This window comes from Stenella coeruleoalba (assembly GCF_951394435.1).
Source record: "Stenella coeruleoalba genome assembly, chromosome: 6".
NCBI lineage: Eukaryota > Metazoa > Chordata > Mammalia > Artiodactyla > Delphinidae > Stenella > Stenella coeruleoalba.
The window spans coordinates 97,780,596-97,803,752 of record NC_137151.1 but is presented as its reverse complement, the minus strand read 5'-3'; the positions used below and the strand labels follow the sequence as shown (position 1 = coordinate 97,803,752).

General features: G+C 40.2%; 1 protein-coding gene across 2 annotated transcripts in view; it reads right to left on the bottom strand.

Moving 5' to 3' along the window:
• PARD3B (par-3 family cell polarity regulator beta) overlaps positions 1 to 23,157 on the bottom strand; it is a 1,038,680-nt gene that overhangs the window by 120,325 nt on the left and 895,198 nt on the right. For both annotated transcript variants that reach the window (XM_079924321.1, XM_079924322.1), the window contains one exon: positions 19,575 to 19,707. In XM_079924321.1, coding sequence (XP_079780447.1) covers positions 19,575 to 19,707 — 133 coding nt within the window. The remainder of the gene's footprint in view (positions 1 to 19,574; positions 19,708 to 23,157) is intronic.

The window sequence follows — 23,157 nt, the reverse complement described above, 5'->3', positions numbered from 1 at the left end:
ATCCACCTGATCTGGCTACGTAATTGTAACCTCTTAATATGTCCATTTAAGAGCTACATAAACCATTGGCTGCTAAACTAAAATTAATTAATATATGTGCAAATTGTATACGTATCTATCTTTATCTACATATCATATTGATATATGGGTATAATCAACAAAAGCAAACTGTGCCTTTCATTATGTGTTTCACATAAGATGTATTCAACAATGTTTATTCAAAAAATTTCTTGAGCCCCTAGTCTGAAACAAATACTATATGAGTTCTTATAAATGAAATGGCAAGCCAGCCAGATATGGAATTTAAAGTCTAGAGTTTTTCAACCTTTAAAAATCATGGCCCATAGGAAAAAATATACTTTACACCATGACCCGGCACATACTTGTGTGTGTGCACACACTGGCTGTGAAACAAAATTTCTACCAACCAATACTCATATTTACGACCTGCTATGCCCTCTAATCTATTCTATTCTACTCAAAATCTTTAAAAATGTCGATTGTAACCGACTAATTGATTTTATGATCATCTAATAAGTTGTGACACACAGTTAGAAAAACTACCCTCTAGGGTCTCAGTAACTGGGACAGATGTGCTACACAATCACCCACATCTTCAAAATGAGAGGTTGGGTCCAAAGAAAAGTATCATTATGAAACATGATAAAAGCTACTTTATATTTGCTTAGAAATTGCAAAGGACACTTGGAGTAGCTTACTTGGAGGCAGAGTGCCCTAAATGCAGACAAAAAAAAAAAAAAAAAAAAAGGCTGAACACACACTGTGAAGTTTTATGGGATAAAAGCATCTGTCCTGTTTATTCTTAGTCTCTCTTGACTATGCATTCACCTAGAACTTTTTTCCTGTACAATTATTCCTAAACATCCCATTATGTTTGAAATCGTGTTTCCAGACTGCCTTTCTCATCAGACACAAACTCTTAATTCTTCAGAGTCAAGTAAACTTCTGGCACAAAGTTACCACCAAATAAAGGTCTAAGGAACTAATTAATAAGTGAATACATGCCTAAACAACCATACACTTTGAAATTTTGTTCTTTAGTCCTGGGGTCAAAGTGACACAGCATTAAGTGAAAGTGGGTAATTGATGAGGGCCATTAACAGGTTTTCTTCTGATTTTGTAGATAAAATCTCCAAGAAAAGGAAAGTCTTAAGAGCTTCTAATTGCAAAGGTATTCAAAATTTCTGATAAATTGAACTTATAAATCAATTAAGTAGAAATACGGAATGCTGGAAACAAAATGTCAGTTCTTTCTTATGTGCTTGTTGTCTTTTTAATTCTTTCATCATCATGTACTTAAGACTTCTTAAAGCTTACATCTATGCAACCATATGCAGAAAGGAGAAAGTTACCCAATTTCTGAAATTGGGAAATTTAAAAATAGTCCTAGAACCACAGGTAAACCACAAACTCCTAAGTCTCATAGCATTTTTTTTTTTTTTTTTTTTTTGCAGTACACGGGCCTCTCACTGCTGTGGCCTCCCCCGTTGTGGAGCACAGGCTCCGGACGCGCAGGCTCAGCGGCCATGGCTCACGGGCCCAGCCACTCCGCGGCATGTGGGATCTTCTCGGACCGTGGCACGAACTCGTGTCCCCTGCATCGGCAAGCGGACTCTAAACCACTGCGCCACCAGGGAAGCCCCTCTCATAGCATTTTTTTCCGATTACCAATATAAGTACTACGTTAAAAGATTTCTTCCCACCATCATTCCCATTAATGGTGGGACCATGATTTCTTCCTCTGGAACGTGAGTTTCTGATTCCTTTATAACCATATACTCATAGAGCACATTGTTGCTTAAGTGCTGCTTAACAATTTAAACCTTGGAAATTACTGTAACGGGAATTGTATGGAAAACAGGAACCCTGGTCTATGCTAAATAGACGAGAAAAGGAAAAGTAGCTGATATATATAAAAATTACAATTAAAATAGAGTTGCTATTCAGAAACAATTTGGGACTCTGACAATTAGCGAGGATGAGAAAACAAAGCTAAAAAATGGAAGTACCTCCACACGGGGCAGTTCTGGGCTTCAGGATCTGAACACAAATATGGCTCACGTGGAGTTTTCATTGTCATCAAGGTTAAGTGATACATGTGTTAGAAATGCCAATTAAGTGAATTTTCATATCTTCTCCTCTAAACATCTTCATTTAAAAAATTCAGTTCCCAAAGTTTATTTCAGAATTTTTGAGCTAGAAGGTTCATTAGGTGAAAGACATCAGTTCATGACAGGGAACCTCTTTCTCACACATTTCCTACTCTTTCTCTAAAGGAGGAACTTCAAAACATTAATATCTACACACACGCGCGTGCAGGCACACACACACACACACACACACACACACAGACACACACCACTCAGGTGTTTCTTCTTTGTTGGCAAGTGTTGATGCAAGTGTTGGGCTTGACGTATACTCGCATATAAACTCATAAATATTCACTGAATAAATAAATCAACAAAGGGATGAATGATTGTGGAAAATCTGTTCTTCATGTGCTGCTCTGGCTTTGCTGTCTACGGAGTAAGCTGAGTGAGAGGTGACATGAAATGAGCTAAATCATCTGAAGAAAGCTTCACGGAGATAAAACCCAAGAACTCTGTTGCTTTACAGAAGTCTTATATTGAAAACAGAAAAGAAACTATTTCTCAATAGTTTATAATAATAACACTACACCCTCTCTTCTTAGATCATTTACTTGAACAAATGGATGGAAGGTTTTCCTGTCAGCCTAGCTGAAGTCAGTGGTGTCAACTTCTGCACTTTCTCATAAACACTCTGAGAATTAGCACTGTGATTTCAAGGCTCGGAATGAGACAGAGAAATTAATGAGAGTCATAGGAGGATCATAAAGTCACAGACTCTAGTCTGTGTCATTACAATGTATTCAAAAGCGGTCATTCTTCCTGCGGAGAATGGCAGTTCCAGTACTGCTGTTGTGATTATTATCATTTTAGGATTTTCTTTGATTTAAGTGTTCTTCCTGTCTACTTCAGAGGAGAGCTTTCTCTGACTTTTTTTTTTCCCCATCATAACACCAGACTAGTTACTACTTAATAAGAACCAAATGATGTTAAATTTCAGAATGACTCTGAGTTAAAAATTTCCTTAAGCTGAAAGAACAAGATGGCCACCACAGCAACCTGATTGGTTAATTACAGTTAGGAAGCTGTGCGAGGGGCCGTTCTGGGCTTCAGGATCTGAACACAAATACATGTCACATGGAGTTTCACTGTCATCAAGGTTAAGTGATACATGTGTTATAAATGCTAATTAAGTGAATTTTCATATCTTCTCCTCCAAAAATCTTTCTTTAAAATATTCAGTTCCCAAAGTTTATTTCAGAATTTTTGAGCTCTGCTAAAATAAAATGTATCCAACTGATTTTAAACAGCTTTGAGAACAGTTTAGGAAATCTGGAATTCATAGGCGTTTCTGCTATGGTTTTTCCTATGTTACATAAAATGGTCATTTCTCCCATTGCAGTAGAAGAAAAGAATGTGATTATTGTAGAAGTTGGAATTCTGGGTTTTAACCATGATCCAACACAAACGGTTGTGGTTTGGGGGAACTTAACCTATTCTACACTCGACATCCTGAGCTGGAATTAATTGCTCATTAGAAGCAGAAAGAGTTCTTTTTTCACTCTAATGTAAGTAGAGCATAGGGTTTTTTGACATATTATGGAAAAATAATGTGGTTCTGAACTTTCTTCTTCTGCTTTTTGGTATTTAGGTTTGGGCTGGAGCCAGAGATAGGCTAACTTATTTGATCATAGCATAAAAAGAATGATTTTGACTTTTACAAAGAAGCGATGAAACAATACCAAAATTTGGTTTTAGTTCAATTCTATTGGGTTAAGAACAAATTAGGAGTGATCATTAAAGAGTAGTTCAGGAGACATTCTCTTTCTTTCAAACATTTCATGTAGAGAAAACATCTCAGCAGCTGCCACAGCAGCCTTCCTTTCTTCTGTTCCACAGGGAGTTAGCACGGATTGCAATATCAGCTTTGCTACTGATCATGTGACTATGGTGCAAATTCTTAGAACACTAGTTTCCTCACCTGTGAAACAGAATTAAAGACACCTATCACATGGAGTTGTCTGGAATAATTTATATAAGGTATTCGCTGATAGAATCTGCACTGAGTAAATGATGCCATTGTGGTGACTGAGCTGACGGGAGTAAAATTTATTGAGTAAACAATTTGCGTATATTCCGTTTGTATTCCCCTCTCTTTCCTATTTTAAGTCTTTAACTAGACCCGGGTATTTCTCTTTTTTTTTAATTTTAATTTTTTTATTTAAGTATAGTTGATTTATAATGTTTCAGCAAAGTGACTCAATTATACATATATATATATGTGTTCTTTTTCAGATTCTTTTCCGTTATAGGTTACTACAAGATACTGACTGTAGTTCCCTGTGCTATATAGTAGGTCCTTGCTGTTTACCTATTTTATATATAGTAGTATGTACCTGTTAATCTCAAATTCCAAATTTATCCCCCCTCACCTTTCTCCTTTGGTAACCATACCTTTTTTTTCTCTGTCTCCAGGTATTTCTTTGCTTCAGGATTTTTGCAGAGGTGAAAACAGAAGCTTCTAACTTTCTTCTGGTCTTTGGTCTTTGATTTTAGCACAAGCTCACTAAAGAGATTAGGTGTGCCCCTGGGGTCAGGGATGAAAGGAGTACACTCTTAAAGGAAAAGTGTCAGGGGTGGGGGGAGAGAGGGAAATAGATATTGACCTCTTGACCCATGAACTTTGCCAAAAGTGCCCTTACAACTAACCCTGACAGTTACCACCTGACGGGACTGTGGGTACCTCAGTGGTAACCAGAGTGAGTATGGCCAGAAGGCCTCCCAAATGATTTGTGTGCTGTGCCATGTCCCAGGACTCTGGAATAATCAAAGAGGTTAAGCTCCAACAATGACTAAGAATAGTTGTCTGGCTAATGGAACATATGATTCCTAAACACCTCAGTATGTGCACCACTTAAAAACTCCTCATCTTTCCTGAACACCTTACTGCATGCCAGATAGGATTCTAAGTGCTTTACATGTAATACTCATTTAATTGTCACAATACACAGTACTATTATCCCACTTTTAAAGGAGACTGAGAGGTTAAATAAATGGCCCAAATTTACCCAGTTAGCAAGTAGTGTAGCCTGGATGTGAACTTAGGCATTCTAGCTTCCATGCTCTAAAATGCTTCCCATACCTGCTATATGATTGGGTCTACAATTCAGGACCTCTATCAGTGGGTTTAAGAAGACTGGATGGGAAGACGCTAGTTTAGAGTAGCATCTTCAGGGTAGATTTCAGACAGCGCTGACTGAGGACTCATGGTCTGTGTTAGTCATGGCAGCTGGCCGTGGGCCACAGGGGGCAGATTTAGAAACAAAAGTCTTCCTTTGAGGGAAATGAGGGCCAGGATGCTGGTGAAATCAGTGCCACCCCTAGGATCAGGTCATTTCCCAAGGAAGCCTGTCAGGCTGGGAGATGTGGGGCAACTGGGGGTCTGTACATAAAAGAGAGGTGCTGGAGGACCTTTGGGCTGTGGAGTAGCAGCAACAAGACATGGGGAAAACGTCCTACCAGCGTGGGACCCTTGCCCCTCTGTTTCACCAAGGGAAAGTTTCCAGTTATGGATTCCATTGACCCCTCTCCTATTGCCTTCTCCTGGACTTCCCCTACAGTTCCTACATTTGTACCTAATTAGGGTTAATGAAATGTCTACTTTAAAAAGAGAAGTCTTTCAGGGATTGGGAAGAACTTCCACGGGTCACATTATTTGCCCCCCCACAGACTGCAGCCGAGATGAACTTCACTAAGAAAACAGGTACTTTGATGGAGGACAGTATAGAGAGGTAACTTTGGACTCCTGAACACTTTGGGAGAAAGCGTGGGCTTAAGTGCAGTGTCATGATAGGGAGGTAGGGGTGATAACAGGTCAGGAAAACTGGGAAGACATTCTTAAAGACTGATAGATAGGAAGAGGCTAGGGAACATCTCCATAGTGTGTCCAGGAAAGTGGGAAGAGGGGAATTTCCTTCTCCAGCCCCTGGCTCAGATGGATCCCCTGCTCCCACTTCTGGGTTAGTGTTCTGTGACTAGCAAAAGGTTACTGGACTTTAGTGGGCTTTTTGTAGGCTGGTCTGGGACCCTACAACCAGTAACTTTTTTCCTATGGGGAAAACCATTCCCAGGTCCAAACTACCAATTTCTTAATGGGTTTTTGACACACAGTTTGTTTTTATGTTGAGGATTGCCTGTAAACATGTTGCCTCCTTTCAACATGATTTACGCTGCATTTAAAAGCTAGAAATTCACTCACATGACCTTCTTCTATATGGCTAATATGTCATCATGTTTCAGTGAAAGCCGCACTGAGATATAAAAGGACTAAAGCTACCAACCAAAAGAAAAGAATCTTGAATTTATTTTGTCTTCTTCTTTCCTAAAATTTTCACTACTCCTGAAATCTAGGGGAGCAAGTCCCAACCCTTCAAGTAGCATTTGATGTTTCACCAATAACGAGTTCAATCAAACCTCAGGCCCTTCCAAAATCCACCTAATTTGTACACAGTTCTCTGCCTTGGTACTTCTTCCATTCCTCAGTTCAGTTGTTTTAGGAAATCAGGGGGAAACACTCATCTGTTGATGGAGGGACACATTGGGAGGGATGTGATTATGGAGCTCAAGAGGGTCTCATCAACTGAGAAGGGGTTGGTTATTGCTGGTAGGAGCCAAACTACAACAGTTACGGATACATACGTTTGATGGTTCTAATTCTTTACCTCATTCCATCTTTTGAAGCTTTTAAGAAAAGCATATGTTCTTGTCGCAAAACAACAATCCATGAGGATACAGATGAAGCAGTTCTTACCCAAAGAAAGAGATTTACTTTTTGTCCTTTCAAAGAATTCTACTGCCTCCCTCTAAGGCAAATTCCTAGGTCTTGGGTGAATCGAAATGTCACTTGCCAACCTGAACAAATAACCAGTGGTATGGTTATTTCTCATGAATAATTCAGTGAAGCCAGCTGGGTTCTTGGGATAGCTCAAAGATACTGGACCAGTAGACAAAAAGAAATCTTCTCTCTCCTTTTACCTAGCCGACAACGGCAGCAAGTTTAAGAATGACAATAGACCTGTTCTTTCTAACATGAAAGTACATGAAGGGAAAGTTCTTTTTTCTCTCTCTCTCCTTGAAAATCTAAGAAGATGAAGGAAGTTTATATCATTATGAGAACTAGAAGTTGTAGTAGACATCCATTTTTCCCTTCCCCTGTGCATAAAGCATTGATTTTCTTTTAGGGACCATTTATTCATCTATACTCATTCATGGAATTTATGTAGGTCTGATTCTACTTTCTGGTTCCAGGAGTGATCTTGTGATGCAGTTTTGACCAGTAAAGGTACTGTATCTTTCTGGTCATGGGAGCTCAGGAGTGGATATGTGACACAGGCTGAGTCAATAAGCCATTGAGGATTGCATTGAACATCAGTTCTAGGACCTCCTGGACATACTGGGGGTGAGACACTCTTTGTATAGAGTTGTTGGGTTGGAGCTGCTGATGGCTGTCTTGTCACCATATGTGGGAGCCCCTTGACAATGGTCCCTATAGAGAGAATAGCAAAGGTGAGAGATGGAGAAGGACAGAGCCCTAATGGCCTGTCTGGAGGGGCAGGATCCAGCTTTGCCTGAAGTCAGATATGCCTATGGACTTTAAAGTTACATAAGCCAAAAAAATTTCCCTTTTTGCTTAGGCCAGTTTGAATTAGGTTTCTGTGGCAACTTAAGAGCCACTGACTTATCCAGAATTGTTTTACAATGTCCCTACTTTTTAAACATCTTTATTGGAGTATAATTGCTTTACAATGTTGTGCTAGTTTCTGATGCATAAAAAAATGAATCAGCTATACGTATACATATATCCCCATATCCCCACCCTCTTGCGTCTCCCTCCCATCCTCCCTAACCCACCCCTCTAGGTGGCCACAAAGCACCGAGCTGATCTCCCTGTGCTATACAGCTGCTTCCCACTAGGTATCTATTTTACATTTGGTAGTGTATATATGTCCATACCACTCTCTCATTTTGTCCCAGCTTACCCTTCCCCCTCCCCATGTCCTCAAGTCCATCCTCTATATCTGCATCTTTATTCCTGTCCTGCCCCTAGATTCCTCAAAACCATTTTTGTTTAGATTCCATACATATGCGTTAGCATATGGTATTTATTTTTCTCTTTCTGACTTACTTCACTCTCTATGACAGACTCTAGTCCATCCACCTCACTACAAACAACTCAATTTTGCTTCTTTTTATGGCTAATATTCCATTGTATATATGTGCCACATCTTCGTTATCCATTCATCTGTCGATGGACACTTAGGTTGCTTACATGTCCTGGCTATTGTAAATAGAACTGCAATGAATATTGCGGTACATGACTGTTTTTGAATTATGGTTTTCTCAGGGTATATGCCCAGTAGTGGGATTGCTGGGTCATATGGTAGTTCTAGTTTTAATTTTTTAAGGAACCTCCATACTGTTCTCCATAGTGGCTGTATCAATTTACATTCCCACCAACAGTGCAAGAGGGCACCCTTTTCTCCACATCCTCTCCAGCATTTATTGTTTGCAGATTTTTTGATGATGGCCATTCTGACTGGTGTGAGGTGATACCTGATTGTAGTTTTGATTTGCATTACTCTAATGATTAGTGATGTTGAGCATCCTTCCATGAGTTTGTTGGCAATCTGTATATCTACTTCGGAAAAATGTCTATTTAGGTCTTCTGCCCATTTTTGGATTGGATTGTTTGATTTTTTGATACTGAGCTGCATGAGCTGCTTGCATATTTTGGAGATTAATCCTTTGTCAGTTGCTTCATTTGCGAATATTTTCTCCCATTCTGAGGGTTGCCTTTTTGTCTTGTTTACAGTTTCCTTTGCTGTGCAAAAGCTTTAAGTTTCATTAGGGCTCATTTGTTTACTTTTGTTTTTATTTTCATTTCTCTAGGAGGTGGGTCAAAAAGGATCTTGCTGTGATTTATGCCATAGAGTGTTCTTTTCCTCTAAGAGTCTGATAGTGTCTGGCCTTACATTTAGGTCTTTAATCCATTTTGAGTTTATTTTTGTGTATGGTGTCAGGGAGTGTTCTAATTTCATTCTTTTACATGTAGCTGTCCAGTTTTCCCAGCGCCACTTATTGAAGAGGCTGTCTTTTCTCCATTGTATATTCTTGCCTCCTTTATCAAAGATAAGGTGACCATATGTGTGTGGGTTTATATCTGGGCTTTCTATCCTGTTTCATTGATCTATATTTCTGTTTCTGTGACAGTACCATACTGTCTTGATTACTGTAGCTTTGTAGTATAGTCTGAAGTCAGGGGGCATGATTCCTCCAGCTCCATTTTTCTTTCTCAAGATTGCTTTGGTTATTCGGGGCCTTTTGTGTTTCCATACAAATTCTGAAATTTTTTGTTCTAGTTCTGTGAAAAATGCCGTTGGCAGTTTGATAGGGATTGCACTGAATCTGTAGATTGCTTTGGGTAGTATAGTCACTTTCATAATGTTGATTCTTCCAATCCAAGAACATGGTATACCTCTCCATCTGTTTGTATCATCTTTAATTTCTTTCATCAGTGTCTTACAGTTTTCTGCATATAGGTCTTTTGTCTCCCTAGGTAGGTTTATAACTAGATATTTTATTCTTTTGGTTGCAATGGTAAATGGGAGTGTTTCCTTAATTTCTCTTTCAGATATTTCATCATTAGTGTGTAGGAATGCGAGAGGTTTCTGTTCATTAATTTTGTATCCTGCTACTTTACCAAATTCACGATTAGCTCTAGTGGTTTTCCGGTAGCATCTTTGGGATTCTCTATGTATAGTATCGTGCCATTTGCAAACAGTGACAGCTTTATTCTTCTTTTCCAATTTGGATTCCTTTTCTTTTTCTCCTCTGATTGCTGTGGCTAAAACTTCCAAAACTATGTTGAATAACAGTGGTGAGAGTGGGTAACCTTGTTCTGTTCCTGATCTTAGCGGAAATGATTTCAGTTTTTCACCATTGAGAACGATGTTGGCTGTGGGTTTGTCATAAAAGGCCTTTATTATGTTGAGGTAAGTTCCCTCTATGCCTACTTTCTGGAGGATTTTTATCATAAATGGGTTTTAAATTTTGTCAAAAGCTTTTTCTGCATCTATTGAGATGATCATATCATTTTTTTCGTTCAGTTTGTGAATATGGTTTATCACCTTGATTGATTGTGTATATTGAAGAATCCTTGCATTCCTGGGATAAACTCCATATAATCATGGTGTATGATCCTTTTAATGTGCTTTTGGATTCTGTTTGCTAGTATTCTGTTGAGGATTTTTGCATCTATGTTCATCAGTGGTATTGGCCTGTAGTTTTCTTTAGTGACATCTTTGTCTGATATTGGTATCAGGGTGATGGTGGCCTTGTAGAATGAGTTTGGGAGTGTTCCTCCCTCTGCTACATTTTGGAAGAGTTTGAGAAGGATAGGTGTTAACTCTTCTGTAAATGTTTGATAGAATTCGCCTGTGAAGCCATCTTGTCCTGAGTGTTTGTTTGTTGGAAGATTTTTAATCACAGTTTCAATTTCAGTGCTTGTGATTGGTCTGTTTATATTTTCTGTTTTTTCCTGGTTCAGTCTTGGAAGGTTGTGCTTTTCTAAGAATTTGTCCATTTCTTCCAGATTGTCCATTTTATTGGCATATAGTTGCTTGTAGTAATCTCTCATGATCCTTTGGATTTCTGCAGTGTCAGTTGTTACTTCTCCTTTTTCATTCCTAATTCTATTGATTTGAGTCTTCTCTCTTTTTTCTTGATGAGTGTGGCTTATGGTTTATAAATTTTGTTTGTCTTCTCAAAGAACCAGCTTTTAATATTATTGATATTTGCTATCATTTCCTTCATTTATTTTTCATTCATTTCTGATCTGAACTTTATGATTTCTTTCCTTCAGCTAACTTTGGTGTTTTTTGTTCTTCTTTCTCTAACTGTTTTAGGGGTAAGGTTAGGTTGTTTATTTCAGATAATTTTTGTTTCTTAAGGTAGGATGGTATTGCTATAAACTTCCCTCTTAGAACCGCTTTTGCTGCATGGTTTTGGGTTGTCATGTTTTTACTGTCATTTGTTTATAGGTATTTTTTTAATTTCCTCTTTGATTTCTTCAGTGATCTCTTGGTTATTTAGTAGAGTATTGTTTATCCTCCATGTATTTGCATTTTTTACAGTTTTCTTCCTGTAATTGATATCTAGTCTCATAGCGTTGTGGTCAGAAAAGATACTTGATACAATTTCAATTTTCTTAAATTTACTAAGGCTTTTTTTGTGACCCAATATATGATCTATCCTGCAGAATGTTCCATGAGCACTTGAGAAGACAGTGTATTCTGCTGTTTTTGGATGGAATGTCCTATAAATATCAGTTAAGTCCATCATGTTTAATGCATCACTTAAAGCTGTGTTTCCTTATTTATTTTCATTTTGGATGATGTGCCTATCGGTGAAAGTGGGATGTTCAAGTCCCTTACTATGATTGTGTTACCATCCATTTCCCCTTTTATGGCTGTTAGCATTTGCCTTATGTATCAAGGTGCTCCTATGTTGGGTGCATAAATATTTACAATTGTTGTATCTTCTTCTTGGATTGATCCCTCGATCATTATGTAGTGCCCTTCTTTGTCTCTTGTAATAGTCTTTATTTTAAAGTGTATTTTCTCTGATAGGAGAATTGCTACTCCAGCTTTCTTTTGATTTCCATTTGCATGGAATATCTTTTTCCATCCCCTCACTTTCAAGCTGTATGTGTCCCTAGGTCTGAAGTGGGTCTCTTGTAGACAAGATATATACGGGTCTTGTTTTTGTATCCATTCAGCCAGTCTACGCCTTTTGGTTGGAGCATTTAATCCATTTACATTTAAGGTTAATTACCAATATGTATGTTCCTATTACCATTTTCTTAATTGCTTTGGGTTTGTTATTGTAGGGCTTTTCCTTATCTTGTGTTTCCTGCCTAGAGAAGTTCCTTTAGCATTTGCTGTAAAGCTTGTTTGGTCGTGCTGAATTCTCTTAGCTTTTGCTCGTCTGTAAAGGTTTTATTTCTCTGTCAAATCTGAATGAGATCCTTGCTGGGTAGAGTAATCTTGGTTGTAGGTTTTTCCATTTCATCACTTTAAATATGTTCTGCCACATGCTTCTGGCTTGCCAAGTTTCTGCTGAGAAATCAGCTGTTAACCTTATGGGGATTCCCTTGTATATTATTTGTTGCTTTTCCCTTGCTGCTTTAAAAATTTTTTTTGTATTTAATTTTTGATAGTTTGATTAATATATGTCTTGGCATGTTTCTCCTTGGATTTATCCTGTACAGGACTCTCTGCGCTTCCTGTACTTGATTGACTCTTTCCTTTCCCATATTAGGGAAGTTTTCAAGTATAATCTCTTCAAATATTTTCTCAGTCACTTTCTGTTTCTCTTCTTCTGGGACCCCTATAATTTGAATGTTGGTGTGTTTAACATTGTCCCAGAGGTCTCTGAGAGTGTCCTCAATTCTTTTCATTCTTTTTTCTTTATTCTGCTCTGTGTTACTTATTTCCACTATTTTATCTTCCAGGTCACTTACCTGTTCTTCTGCCTCAGTTATTCTGCTATTGATTCCTTCTAGAGAATTTTTAATTTCATTTATTGTGTTGTTCATTATTGTTTGTTTGCTCTTTAGTTCTTCTAGGTCCTTGTGAAACGTTTCTTGTGTTTTTTTCCATTCTATTTTCAAGATTTTGGATCATCTTTACTATCATTACTCTCAATTCTTTTTCAGGTAGACTGCTTATTTCCTCTTCATTTGTTTGGTCTGGTGGGTTTTTACCTTGCTCCTTCATGTGCTGTGTGTTTCTCTGTCTTCTTATTTTGCTTAACTTACTGTGTTTGGGATCTCCTTTTTGCTGGCTGCAGGTTCATAATTCCCGTTGTTTTTGGGGTCTTCCCCCAGTGGGTAAGGTTAGTTCAGTGGGTTGTGTAGGCTTCCTGGTGGAAGAGACTGTTGCCTGTGTTCTGGTGGATGAGGCTGGATCCTGTCTCTCCAGTGGGCAGGACCGCATCCAGTGGTGTGTTTTGGGGTGTCTGTGAACTTAGTATGATTTTAGGCAGCCTCTCTACTAATGGGTGGGGTTGTGTTCCTGTCTCGCTAGTTGTTGGCCATGGGGTGTCCAGCACTGGAGCTGCTGGTTGCTGAGTGGAGCTGGGTCTTAGCATTGAGATAGAGGTCTCTGGGAGAGCTCCTGCCGACTGATATTATTTGGGGCGGGAGGTCTCTGGTGGACCAATGTCCTGAACTCGGCTCTCCTAGCTCAGAGGCTCAGGTCTGACTCCTGGCCGGAGCACCAAGACCCTGTCAACCACACAGGTCAGAAGAAAAGGGAGAGGAAAAAAAAAAGAAAAAAAAAACTAAACTAAAATAAAAGTTATTAAAATAAAAAATTTTAAAAGTTAGTTAAATTAAAAAAGTTTAAAAGTAATAAAAGAAATTAAGAAGATAGCAACCAAACCAATAAAGAAATCCATCAATGGTAAGAAGTGTTAAAAACTATTTAAAAAAATATGGACAGACAGATCCCTAGGACAAATGGTAAAAGCAAACCTATACAGACAAAATCACACACAGAAGCATACACATACACATTCACACAAAGAGAAAAAGTTGGAAAAATATATATATCATTGCCTCCAAAGTCCACCTCCTCAATTTGGGATGATTCATTGTCTGTTCATGTGTTCCACAGATGCAGGGTACATCAAGTTGATTGTGAAGATTTAATCCGCTGCTCCTGAGGCTGCTGGGAGAGATTTCCCTTTCTCTTCTTTGTTCGCACAGCTCCTGGGGTTCAGCTTTGGATTTGGCCCCGCCTCTGCGTGTAGGTCGCCTGAGGGCATCTGTTCTTCGCCCAGACAGGACTGGGTTAAAGCAGCAGCTGATTCGGGGGCTCCGGCTCACTCAGGCCGGGGGGAGGGAGGGGCACGGATTGCACCAGCCTGAGGCCGCCGTGCGTTCTCCTGGGGAAGTTGTCCCTGGATCATGGGACCCTGGCAGTGGCGGGCTGCACAGGCTCCCGGGAAGGGAGGTGTGGAGAGTGAGCTGTGCTCGCGCACAGGCTTCTTGGTGGCGACAGCAGCGGCCTTAGCGTCTAATGCCCGTCTCTGGGGTCTGCGCTTTTAGCCGCGGCTCGTGCCCGTCTCCGGAGCTCGTTTATATGGTGCTATGAATCCCCTCTCTTCACGCACCCTGAAACAATGGTCTCTTGCTTCTTGGCAGCTCCAGACTTTTCCCCGGACTCCCTCCCGGCCAGCTGTGGCGCACTAACCCCTTCAGGTTGTGTTCATGCCGCCAACCCCAGTCCTCTCCCTGCGATCCGACCGAAGCCTGAGCCTCAGCTCCCAGTCCCACCCGCCCCGGCGGGTGAGCAGACAAGCCTCTTGGGGTGGTGAGTGCCGGTCAGCACCGATCCTCCGTGCTGGCACCGATCCTCCGTGCTGGAATCCCTCTGCTTTGCCCTCTGCACCCCTGTTGCTGCACTCTCCTCCAGGGCTCCGAGGCTTTCCCCCTGCCCACCCCCATCTCCACCAGTGAAGGGGCTTCCTAGTGTGTGGAAACCTTTCCTCCTTCACAGCTCCCTCCCACTGGTGCAGGTCCCTTCCCTATTCTTTGTCTCTGTTTTTTTCTTTTTTCTTTTGCCCTACCCAGGTATGTGGGGAGTTTCTTGTCTTTTGGGAGGTCTGAGGTCTTCTGCCAGCATTCGGTAGGTGTTGTGTAGGAGTTGTTCCACGTGTAGATGTATTTCTGATGTATTTGTGGGGAGGAAAGTGATCTCCACGTCTTACTCCTCCACTATCTTGAAAGTTCCCCCCCGCCACCACCCCCGTCCCTAGTTTTTAACAAATGCCTTCAAGGAGCAGGAGGAGGAAAATACGAACAAGTCTTAGTTCTTGTACTGGACCAGTGTACAGCAGGAGCTCATTTCTCTTATCCATCATGTGTAGAAAATTACCTTCTGATGGTTTTGTACTTGTGTGGCTATTACACATTCCATCTCAAATCCTTTCCTAAGATGGCTAGCACGAGCTCAGCATCTTGATCTCCCTTTCTTCTGACTACAGAATTCACCAGCTGTGTCTGTTATTGTCCAGACAGCTGCCAAGTATATCCATCCATTTGGTTTGTAAATCATCTTCATAATAGAAGAAACAAATCTTTCAGAATGTTTTTATTTATTCACCCAACCATCTCTTTGTTCCAACCATGACCTACCTGAACCAATCCCTTTCGCCATAAAGACATAGTGTTATGTCTTTTATGACGGTGGAAACCCGCTTACCTCCTTCCCACCCATGTGTCTACAAACCCCTTTTACAGATAAACATTCTTCTAATTTAGCCAAAGAAGTAAAAAGAGGAAGGAGGTATAATATATGCCATGTAGCTCTTGAAAAGAAACAGTAATAAAGGTACTAATATTTGTAGAAAGCTCTAGAGCCATCCCATTTGCAAAATTATTACTTACAGGATATTCATGCTACTGTTAAAGAAGCAGAAATCTTTATCTGCTAATAATAATAATAATAAAGCCCATCTAGGACAAACCACAGCCTGCTGCCAGAGGACTGTGGCAGTCTTAACAAATTTTCCAGAACATAAGATGCCAGCAGATAACAGGTATTAGGTTTTCTTCTGGCAAATCTGAACACTTCACAGCTAGCCTATCTTGCTCTCTTAATTGGGCCTATAAAAACTCACCAGGCATCTCTTGGAGCCATTGAAATTCCCTCCACTTGTTCTTTACAGCTTTTCAGAGCCTAGATGGGAAAACAGCTACCAAACAGACTTGCTGAAAAGAATTTTAAGGTCTCATGTCTATATTTACAAACCTTGCAATCTGTGTGTATTCATTTATTTCAACACAAATGAAGTGAATAAATCAGGAGCTCCTTTGGGAAAAGAAAAACCACCATATTTGAGAGAAAAAGAACAAAATATGTGACTGAGGCAACTCCCAAATGTTCTCTATCGCTTTCCCAGCACCCCTCATGCACACCCTGCTTCCAAAAGAATTAACTGCATTCTCTGCACTCATTTAGAAGATAATACTACTCCACACTACAGCATTTCTCACATATATTGATGTCCTTTCTTTTGGTTTTGGCTTAGATGTCTGTATTCCTGGCTAGACTGTGAGTTCCTCCGACATAGAGATGATATATTATTGTTACCAGTACTGCGCTTATGCTAAGGCTGAGCAAATATTGGTTAAAATTGAATAGGAGACACAGAAAAAAGAGAAGGAAAAGAGAGAGCGGTATGAGAGCAAGGGAGAACCCAAGAGAGCAGTAAGAGAAATCTTTGGCTCTGGGCCACTGGGCAGGTGTAACATAGGTAGAAAACTACCCACAAGATGGCCTGGGAAGATGCAGAAAGTCTGAGGGGGGTCAAAGAAAAAAAGAGTGCTAAAAATACATTCCAAAAAATATTAATAAGGAGCAGCCTTTCCTAAAAGCATACTCCAAAATTTCTCTAGGATTGTCTTCCAAGTTTCTAATATACAGCCTGCAAATTTCATTATACATTTCTTGTGCAGAAAATGACAACTGTATCATTACACCTGGCTAAAAGTGACTGTAAACTGTACCCTAATTTCAGAGATGTGAAAAATAAACAAACAATAAAACCACCAGAAAACTATGAACAGAACCTAATAATCTTTTCAGTGATTCATAGATCCTAATACTCTTTCCGTGTTTTTTTTTCGGTACATGGGCCTCTCACTGTTGTGCCCTCTCCCGTTGCGGAGCACAGGCTCCGGACGCGCAGGCTCAGCGGCCATGGCTCCCGGGCCCAGCTGCTCCGCGGCATGTGGGATCTTCCCGGACCGGGGCACGAAGCCGTGTCCCCTGCACCGGCAGGCAGACTCTCAACCACTGTGCAGGGAAGCCCTCCGTGATTGTTTTAATAATTTTGGATTTGAAGACTTTTGTGAGCATACTTTCATACTTCTTGGCCTTTTAAAAAAGTAGTTACTAGGTAACTTATTCCCCTAATTTCCTTCTCGATAGATCAGAAGTTCCCCAGTATAGTGTGACTGGAGGGGATATTTGTCAGGCCTCTCAGTCTGAGGTACTGGGAGCTTGGGGGATTCTGAGTCGATGACAGTATTTTTTGATGACGCTGTTCCATGTACTGATCTTGTTAGATAAGTAGAACTACTTCAGTGTTTACTGAAGCAGTTGGAATCAATGCCCTACTTTTAGACTTGTGAGTCAGAAAGCTTGATGACCACCTGGAGAAGCACCTGGGAGCCCTCTCTTGGGTCCCATCCCTCCCCTTCATGGACTGTCTATCCGTTTTTAACAGGCACCCTCGGTGATCCTGAAGACCAGCCAATCTAGGAACCACTGTCTCATAAAAGCTGCCTTGTTGTGTCTGGCTGACTGGCAGGAATGAAATGGTAACTTTCTAAACTTGCTTTCCTAGATCTCTCCAAAAGTAGCAAGACAATGGGGTGATCTCTCAGGTCTACGCTGGACAAAAGATACTAGTGTTTTTCCTTGGCTTGTGGAGAGGACGGGAAAGGACGCTGAGATTCTAATCCCTGGTTTGGAGTATCACAGCCAATCACAATGAACAGTCATCTTTTATGACCGTGCATTTCCCAAGCATCCCTTTGGGAAGCTGGAGTCCCCAGCTGTCTGGGAAATGTAAAATCAGTCACTTTTGGCAAAGCTCAACACACCCGAGCATGGGAAACACAAATGAAAATAGAGAGACTCTTTTACTCACTAGATTGTTTGTCTGGTTACACATTTGCTCAGCACAGAAACAGAATCATCAAGATAGGGAGGACACAAGTGTGTAGTTATCTAGCTCAGGTTTGATGAAGGTAAGAGGAAACTTTAAGTTTCATGAGTGTCAGCATTTTCATCCTTTCAGCTTGATGTAAGGAGATCATATAAAGTAAGGTCCAAACAACAGGGACTACTTTATCTAAAATTACTTATCTTATTTTGCTCATAGGAGTTCACACTGGTTTTGAGAAGGAAGACTTTTCAATGCACTGGACATGGTGGGAACAACTTCCCTTTATTTTATTGTCCATTTGGTTGAGGGAACAGAGCCTCATGTATAGAGTCTTTCATCAAAGTCAATAACTCAATCTGATTAAGCTTGAAATGAATTGTTGTAGATTGTTACTCTGTGAACATCTTTCTCTTCTGTTACTGAGAGTCTAAGTGACCAGTTGCCCCATCACTGTAAATGCCATTCTGCTTAATCCTAACATCTGTAATAAAACCAGTAAATAGCTGTTTGTTCGGATGTGTAGTCACAGGATGCTTATCTGTGGAAGAGGCTGAAGCCATTTGGTTGGAGATCGCTAATCCTTACTGTGTGCTTCTGATTACTGTTTTTAAACTCTGCCATATAAGGAAGAGTCTATGGGGCTAAGAAATTTCAGTCGCTCTGCACAACAGTGGTGGATGCTGAAACTGAGTTTGGAGCCCCTGTGTAAAAGTACTAGGTTTCATGCATGAGAAATCACAGTATCCAAGTGAAGACTAGAGGGAATCCGCTCATTGGCTGGACTCTACTCTCCCTACTCCGACCTCGTGAACACAAATATGAGTGTGAAAATCAAGAAAGGAAATTTTCCTTTAATACATCTGTCCTTCGAAAGAGCTGGTGTGGCACCAGGGATAAGACAGTTCCTTATGGGGTTCTCAAAACAGCACTAAAAACTGTAGGAGAAGAGGCAGTAATCATCAAAGAGGATGAGTGAGAACCTTGCCTTCTTGAAAAGGGCAAGAGAATGAATCATGCTATTTTGAAAAAACCCCAGAAAATATCTCTTTAGAGGTAACAATGTTCTTTTCTCTTCCCAAATGTTGAAGGATTTGGCAAAGAGAACCCTCTAATAAAAAACTGCCCTTATCTCAAAATAAAATGATCTTAGTGTACTGGTAAGATCAGCAAAATGTAAATTGTTCAGACGCAATACACAAACAGTTGATATCTTTGAATTGATATCTTTCGGACCCTTCTGAAATTTATTTCTAATATCATTTTCCAAAGGAGAGATGGCTTATGTTGCATGGTCTGCTAATGCTTGACCAGATGTCTGAGACTCAAGAGATGGAGGGCAAGGATTAAGGCTCAGTAGATGATGGCCAAGATTGCTTGTGTTCTTTAAAATAGCTAACATCTGCTCCATCCCAACAAGCTGGCATACAAGTCCAACAGGGAGTAAATATGAGAGCAATTAAAATGAACTACTGTGCATTAGGGAGGTTTGATTTACAGAAACAACTTCTGTGGAAGAAAATGGCTGTGGTTTAGGTAATGTTCACGTCTATGAAACTGAAGTAACCTAAATATAGCTTGATGTGTACAGCACATTCTTGGCTATGTTCTTCTGCTCTTAACTACATCAGTAAAGATGAATTCGGTGATTGCAATCAGGCATGGACTTACCCAGTGAAGGTCATAGTCAGGTCTTGCTCTTCCTTCACTGTCCTCACATAAAGCGAAAGCTTCCCTCCGAGCCTGGTAATACTCCTTCCGCAACTTCTGGATGCGGTCAGTGCTTCCGCTAATGGAACGGCCACTGCAGGACATAATCACAGGACATAATCGGACAGTCACACAATGTACATCATCCTGGAAACTCGCTTTTTGATTTTTTTTTTTTATCAAAGCAGCTGACATCCAAATTTGGAAGATTCAGTAATATCATACAGACATGCTAGGAGAACTGTGAAATCCCTGGTAATAAAAATAAATAAAAACCAGTCTTTATGTGCATATGTTTAGCTCCAAGGGTCAAAACGTCTAACTTGGGATTAATAAATGCCTTTTGAGTGAGAACTTAAGATAAGGTCCTGATCTTTAGAGCAATTAAAAGAGCCATCACCTTTTTCTTATAATCATATGTACAGAGTTTGGTTAAATTTTAATGTAGTAACTCATTTTCTCAAATAAGTGGTACCAACTTGAGACCAGTTGTTTGACCCGAAGGTTGGAGGTGATGCAGAGTTGGCAGGTACCACTCTTCATTTTAATGACATGTGTGAATTTTTGGAGTGGGGCTGGAGTACATGTCATTATATGGGTGTGGGCAGGACATAGAGAAAGAGAAGAAGGTGGAAGCCATGTGAAGAAGTAAAAAGAAAACTAAAGAGCTGGTCATAGAACATACCATCTTGGTTAGTTGTCCAAGCTTTTCCTCTCTCTACTTAGCTACTTCTTCCTCTCAGGAATTACAGCTTCTCCAGTGACTTATCCATTCAACCCCACACTAGTCAGCCAGTGGCTCCCTTTTAACTTGGATCTGTCACCATCAGTACCAACAGTACCAACATCACATGATACAATCAGGGCTAGGAAGCAAGAGGAGGATGCTAGGCAGGCCTCTACAGCTGAATCAACTTGTCTGGTTCATCTGAGGCATAACTGAGTGCCCCATTGTGTCAGACCTTATGTTAAGACCTGGGGATCTTAAAACAAACAGAACTCGTTCACAAAAAGCACACAGTCTGGGAGGTGGGGGGCTGAAAGGGATACAGAGGACCACAATCCATGGCGACCAGTGCTGTAGGTGTGCACAGGGCCTTTGGGGACTCACACTGCTTAAGATTTAACAGGGTGAGAGCAGGGCCAAGGAAGGAGACCACAGAAGGCTCTACAGAGGAGGTGACACTTTAGCTGAGTCTTGAAGGATGCACAGGTGCTCAATAACTGGACAAGTGAGGTGAGGAAATTCCAGGTGGAGGGAAGGGCAATGCAAAGGACAGGAATGAGAAAGCACCCTGCTTTGGGGGAATGCAAGGAGGTCAGTTGGGCAAGCAGTGGTCCTCGGCTTCTTCTGTCCTGCCTCGTACCCATATTGGGTGATGAATGTTCCCTTCCTTCTCTCATTTGGGAAGCAAATTATAATAAAAAGGGAGTGCTGGTACTTTAGGGATATCCTGAACTTACTCTAATAAATGATGAAATATATCACTTGCAAATGTTGGTACTTTAACTCAATTTGTAACAATTAATCATAATGATACTCATATTTCATGGGTATGTGAGAATCACTGCTAGAGTATATACAGGGAATATGGGAGGAAACAGGGAAGAGAGACAGGTGAGACTGAGAAAAGTAGGTAGGGGTCCCATGGTGAAGACCTCTACATGCCGAAAACATCCCCAAGTATTACAGTTGAGCTTTAAGTTTAAATGAGATATCTGATAGAATGAGATATCTGAAAGCAGTAGAAAGAAGTCATCTACTATTTTGTTAAAACATTTAAAAATTATACTTAAACTATAAAAGAAAAGGGTGAGTAAACGTTTTTTGGAAGGAAAACGTTCTTCCCAAACTAGATTGTAAGTTAACTGAAAGCAGGACCACGTGTCTCAACATCCTCTGTACAAAGTTAGCACAGAGTCCTTGGCTTCCTACCTGCTCTACGGACACCAAGCAGCTTATGCTTCTGTTTAAGAAAAGACAAGTTCTTAGGGATCACATACCTTGATTTTTCTTCAATATGTATTTTTAAAACGTGCAAAGTAGTTCTAACTCTGTTTCCTGACTCTACTTTTTTTTTTTTGAACAAAAGTTTTCCTCGAGAACTTGGAAAAGATAAAGGCAAGAAAAAAGTGGAACGTCTGATATGCTTTTCTGAACAACGGAAGGCAGGAAAGACAGCACAGCTCAATTCTGAACAGCTTCCCTCACTCTTGAGTGTTCTGAGCTAACTATGGGCCTGCATCCACTGTGCAGGCTTCTGCCCATTACATGCATGCATGAGCCGCGCTTAAACTCACCAGATGAGTTCAATCAACGTGGTGCAAACACAGCATACATAATCTATTAGTTTACCCAAAGAAACCGAAGCACTGAATTCAAGCAGAATGAAGTCATCAGTAATAAAGGAAAAAGAAAGAAACTGATAAGGGACTGTCTTAAAAATCCCCACAATTTTCCTACATTTGTGGGAAAAAATAATCATACTCAGACCGTAAACTATTCTTCCATATGCCGATAAATAAATACATTTAAAAATACGGGTTTGATCAGATTTCAGTTCTCAGATAGAAGGAATGGGGCAAGAATACAAAATCAGCTGTTTACGATTCAGAAAATCCCCTATGGCTGACAGGAACATGACTATTTACCCAGAGAAGAAATCTGACCTCAGAGAAAAACAGGAAAAAAGTCTAGAAATTCATGGACCATCTAAGTGCAAAACATTCTCCCTTGTGTGAATATTTTAAAGAAGTTACGGGGCACCGTGCAAACCTTTCATGATAAGCCAGGATTACATCGCAACATTCTCTCTTTTTTTCTCTCTCTCTAACCCTCACTCTACTGCTAGTAACTGTATCAGATTTTTTCCCAGGTAGTTGGTTTATATAATACAATTAGGAATAGAAAATTCTGATTTCATCTCTCAGCTCTTCTGTGCAGATAACACACACAGGTTTACCATCAAATCAATAAAAATTAAAAAAAATAATAAAACAAAAAACAACACAGCTATTGTAACCAAAGCAGTTAACTGATTCCATTTTGTGTTGAAGAGGCAGAAATTTGAAGAGGAACATAAAAATGCCTTTGTCATAAAGCAGCAATAATCATAATAGTCATAATTTATGGAACATTTATACAGCCAATATATTGATACAGACTTTTAGTTACTCCACTTCCTGCTCAGAGCAGACATCACTAATCACTTACGGCGTTCCTTCCCCATAATCCTAGACATGGCCTTAGGATCCTTCTTAACCCAGAACTTCAGAAAGCTACTACCAATCTATAGGAGTTGGAACTTGAGTTGAGTTACATAATTGCTGTGTAATGGGTGTTGTAAATACTTCAGAATCACAGAAGAATACTTAAAGGTAGCTTTTATTGTTTTGCTCCATAGACATGAGGAAGCTGAGGGTCATGGCTAATAGAGGTACAAGGTCTAACTTCAAAGAAGGCTCTTTCCACCACTGCTTACTACCTTTCAACCTGCATCTCCTCCTTCATCTCATTTATATCTTAAAGACTAGGTCTTCTAAC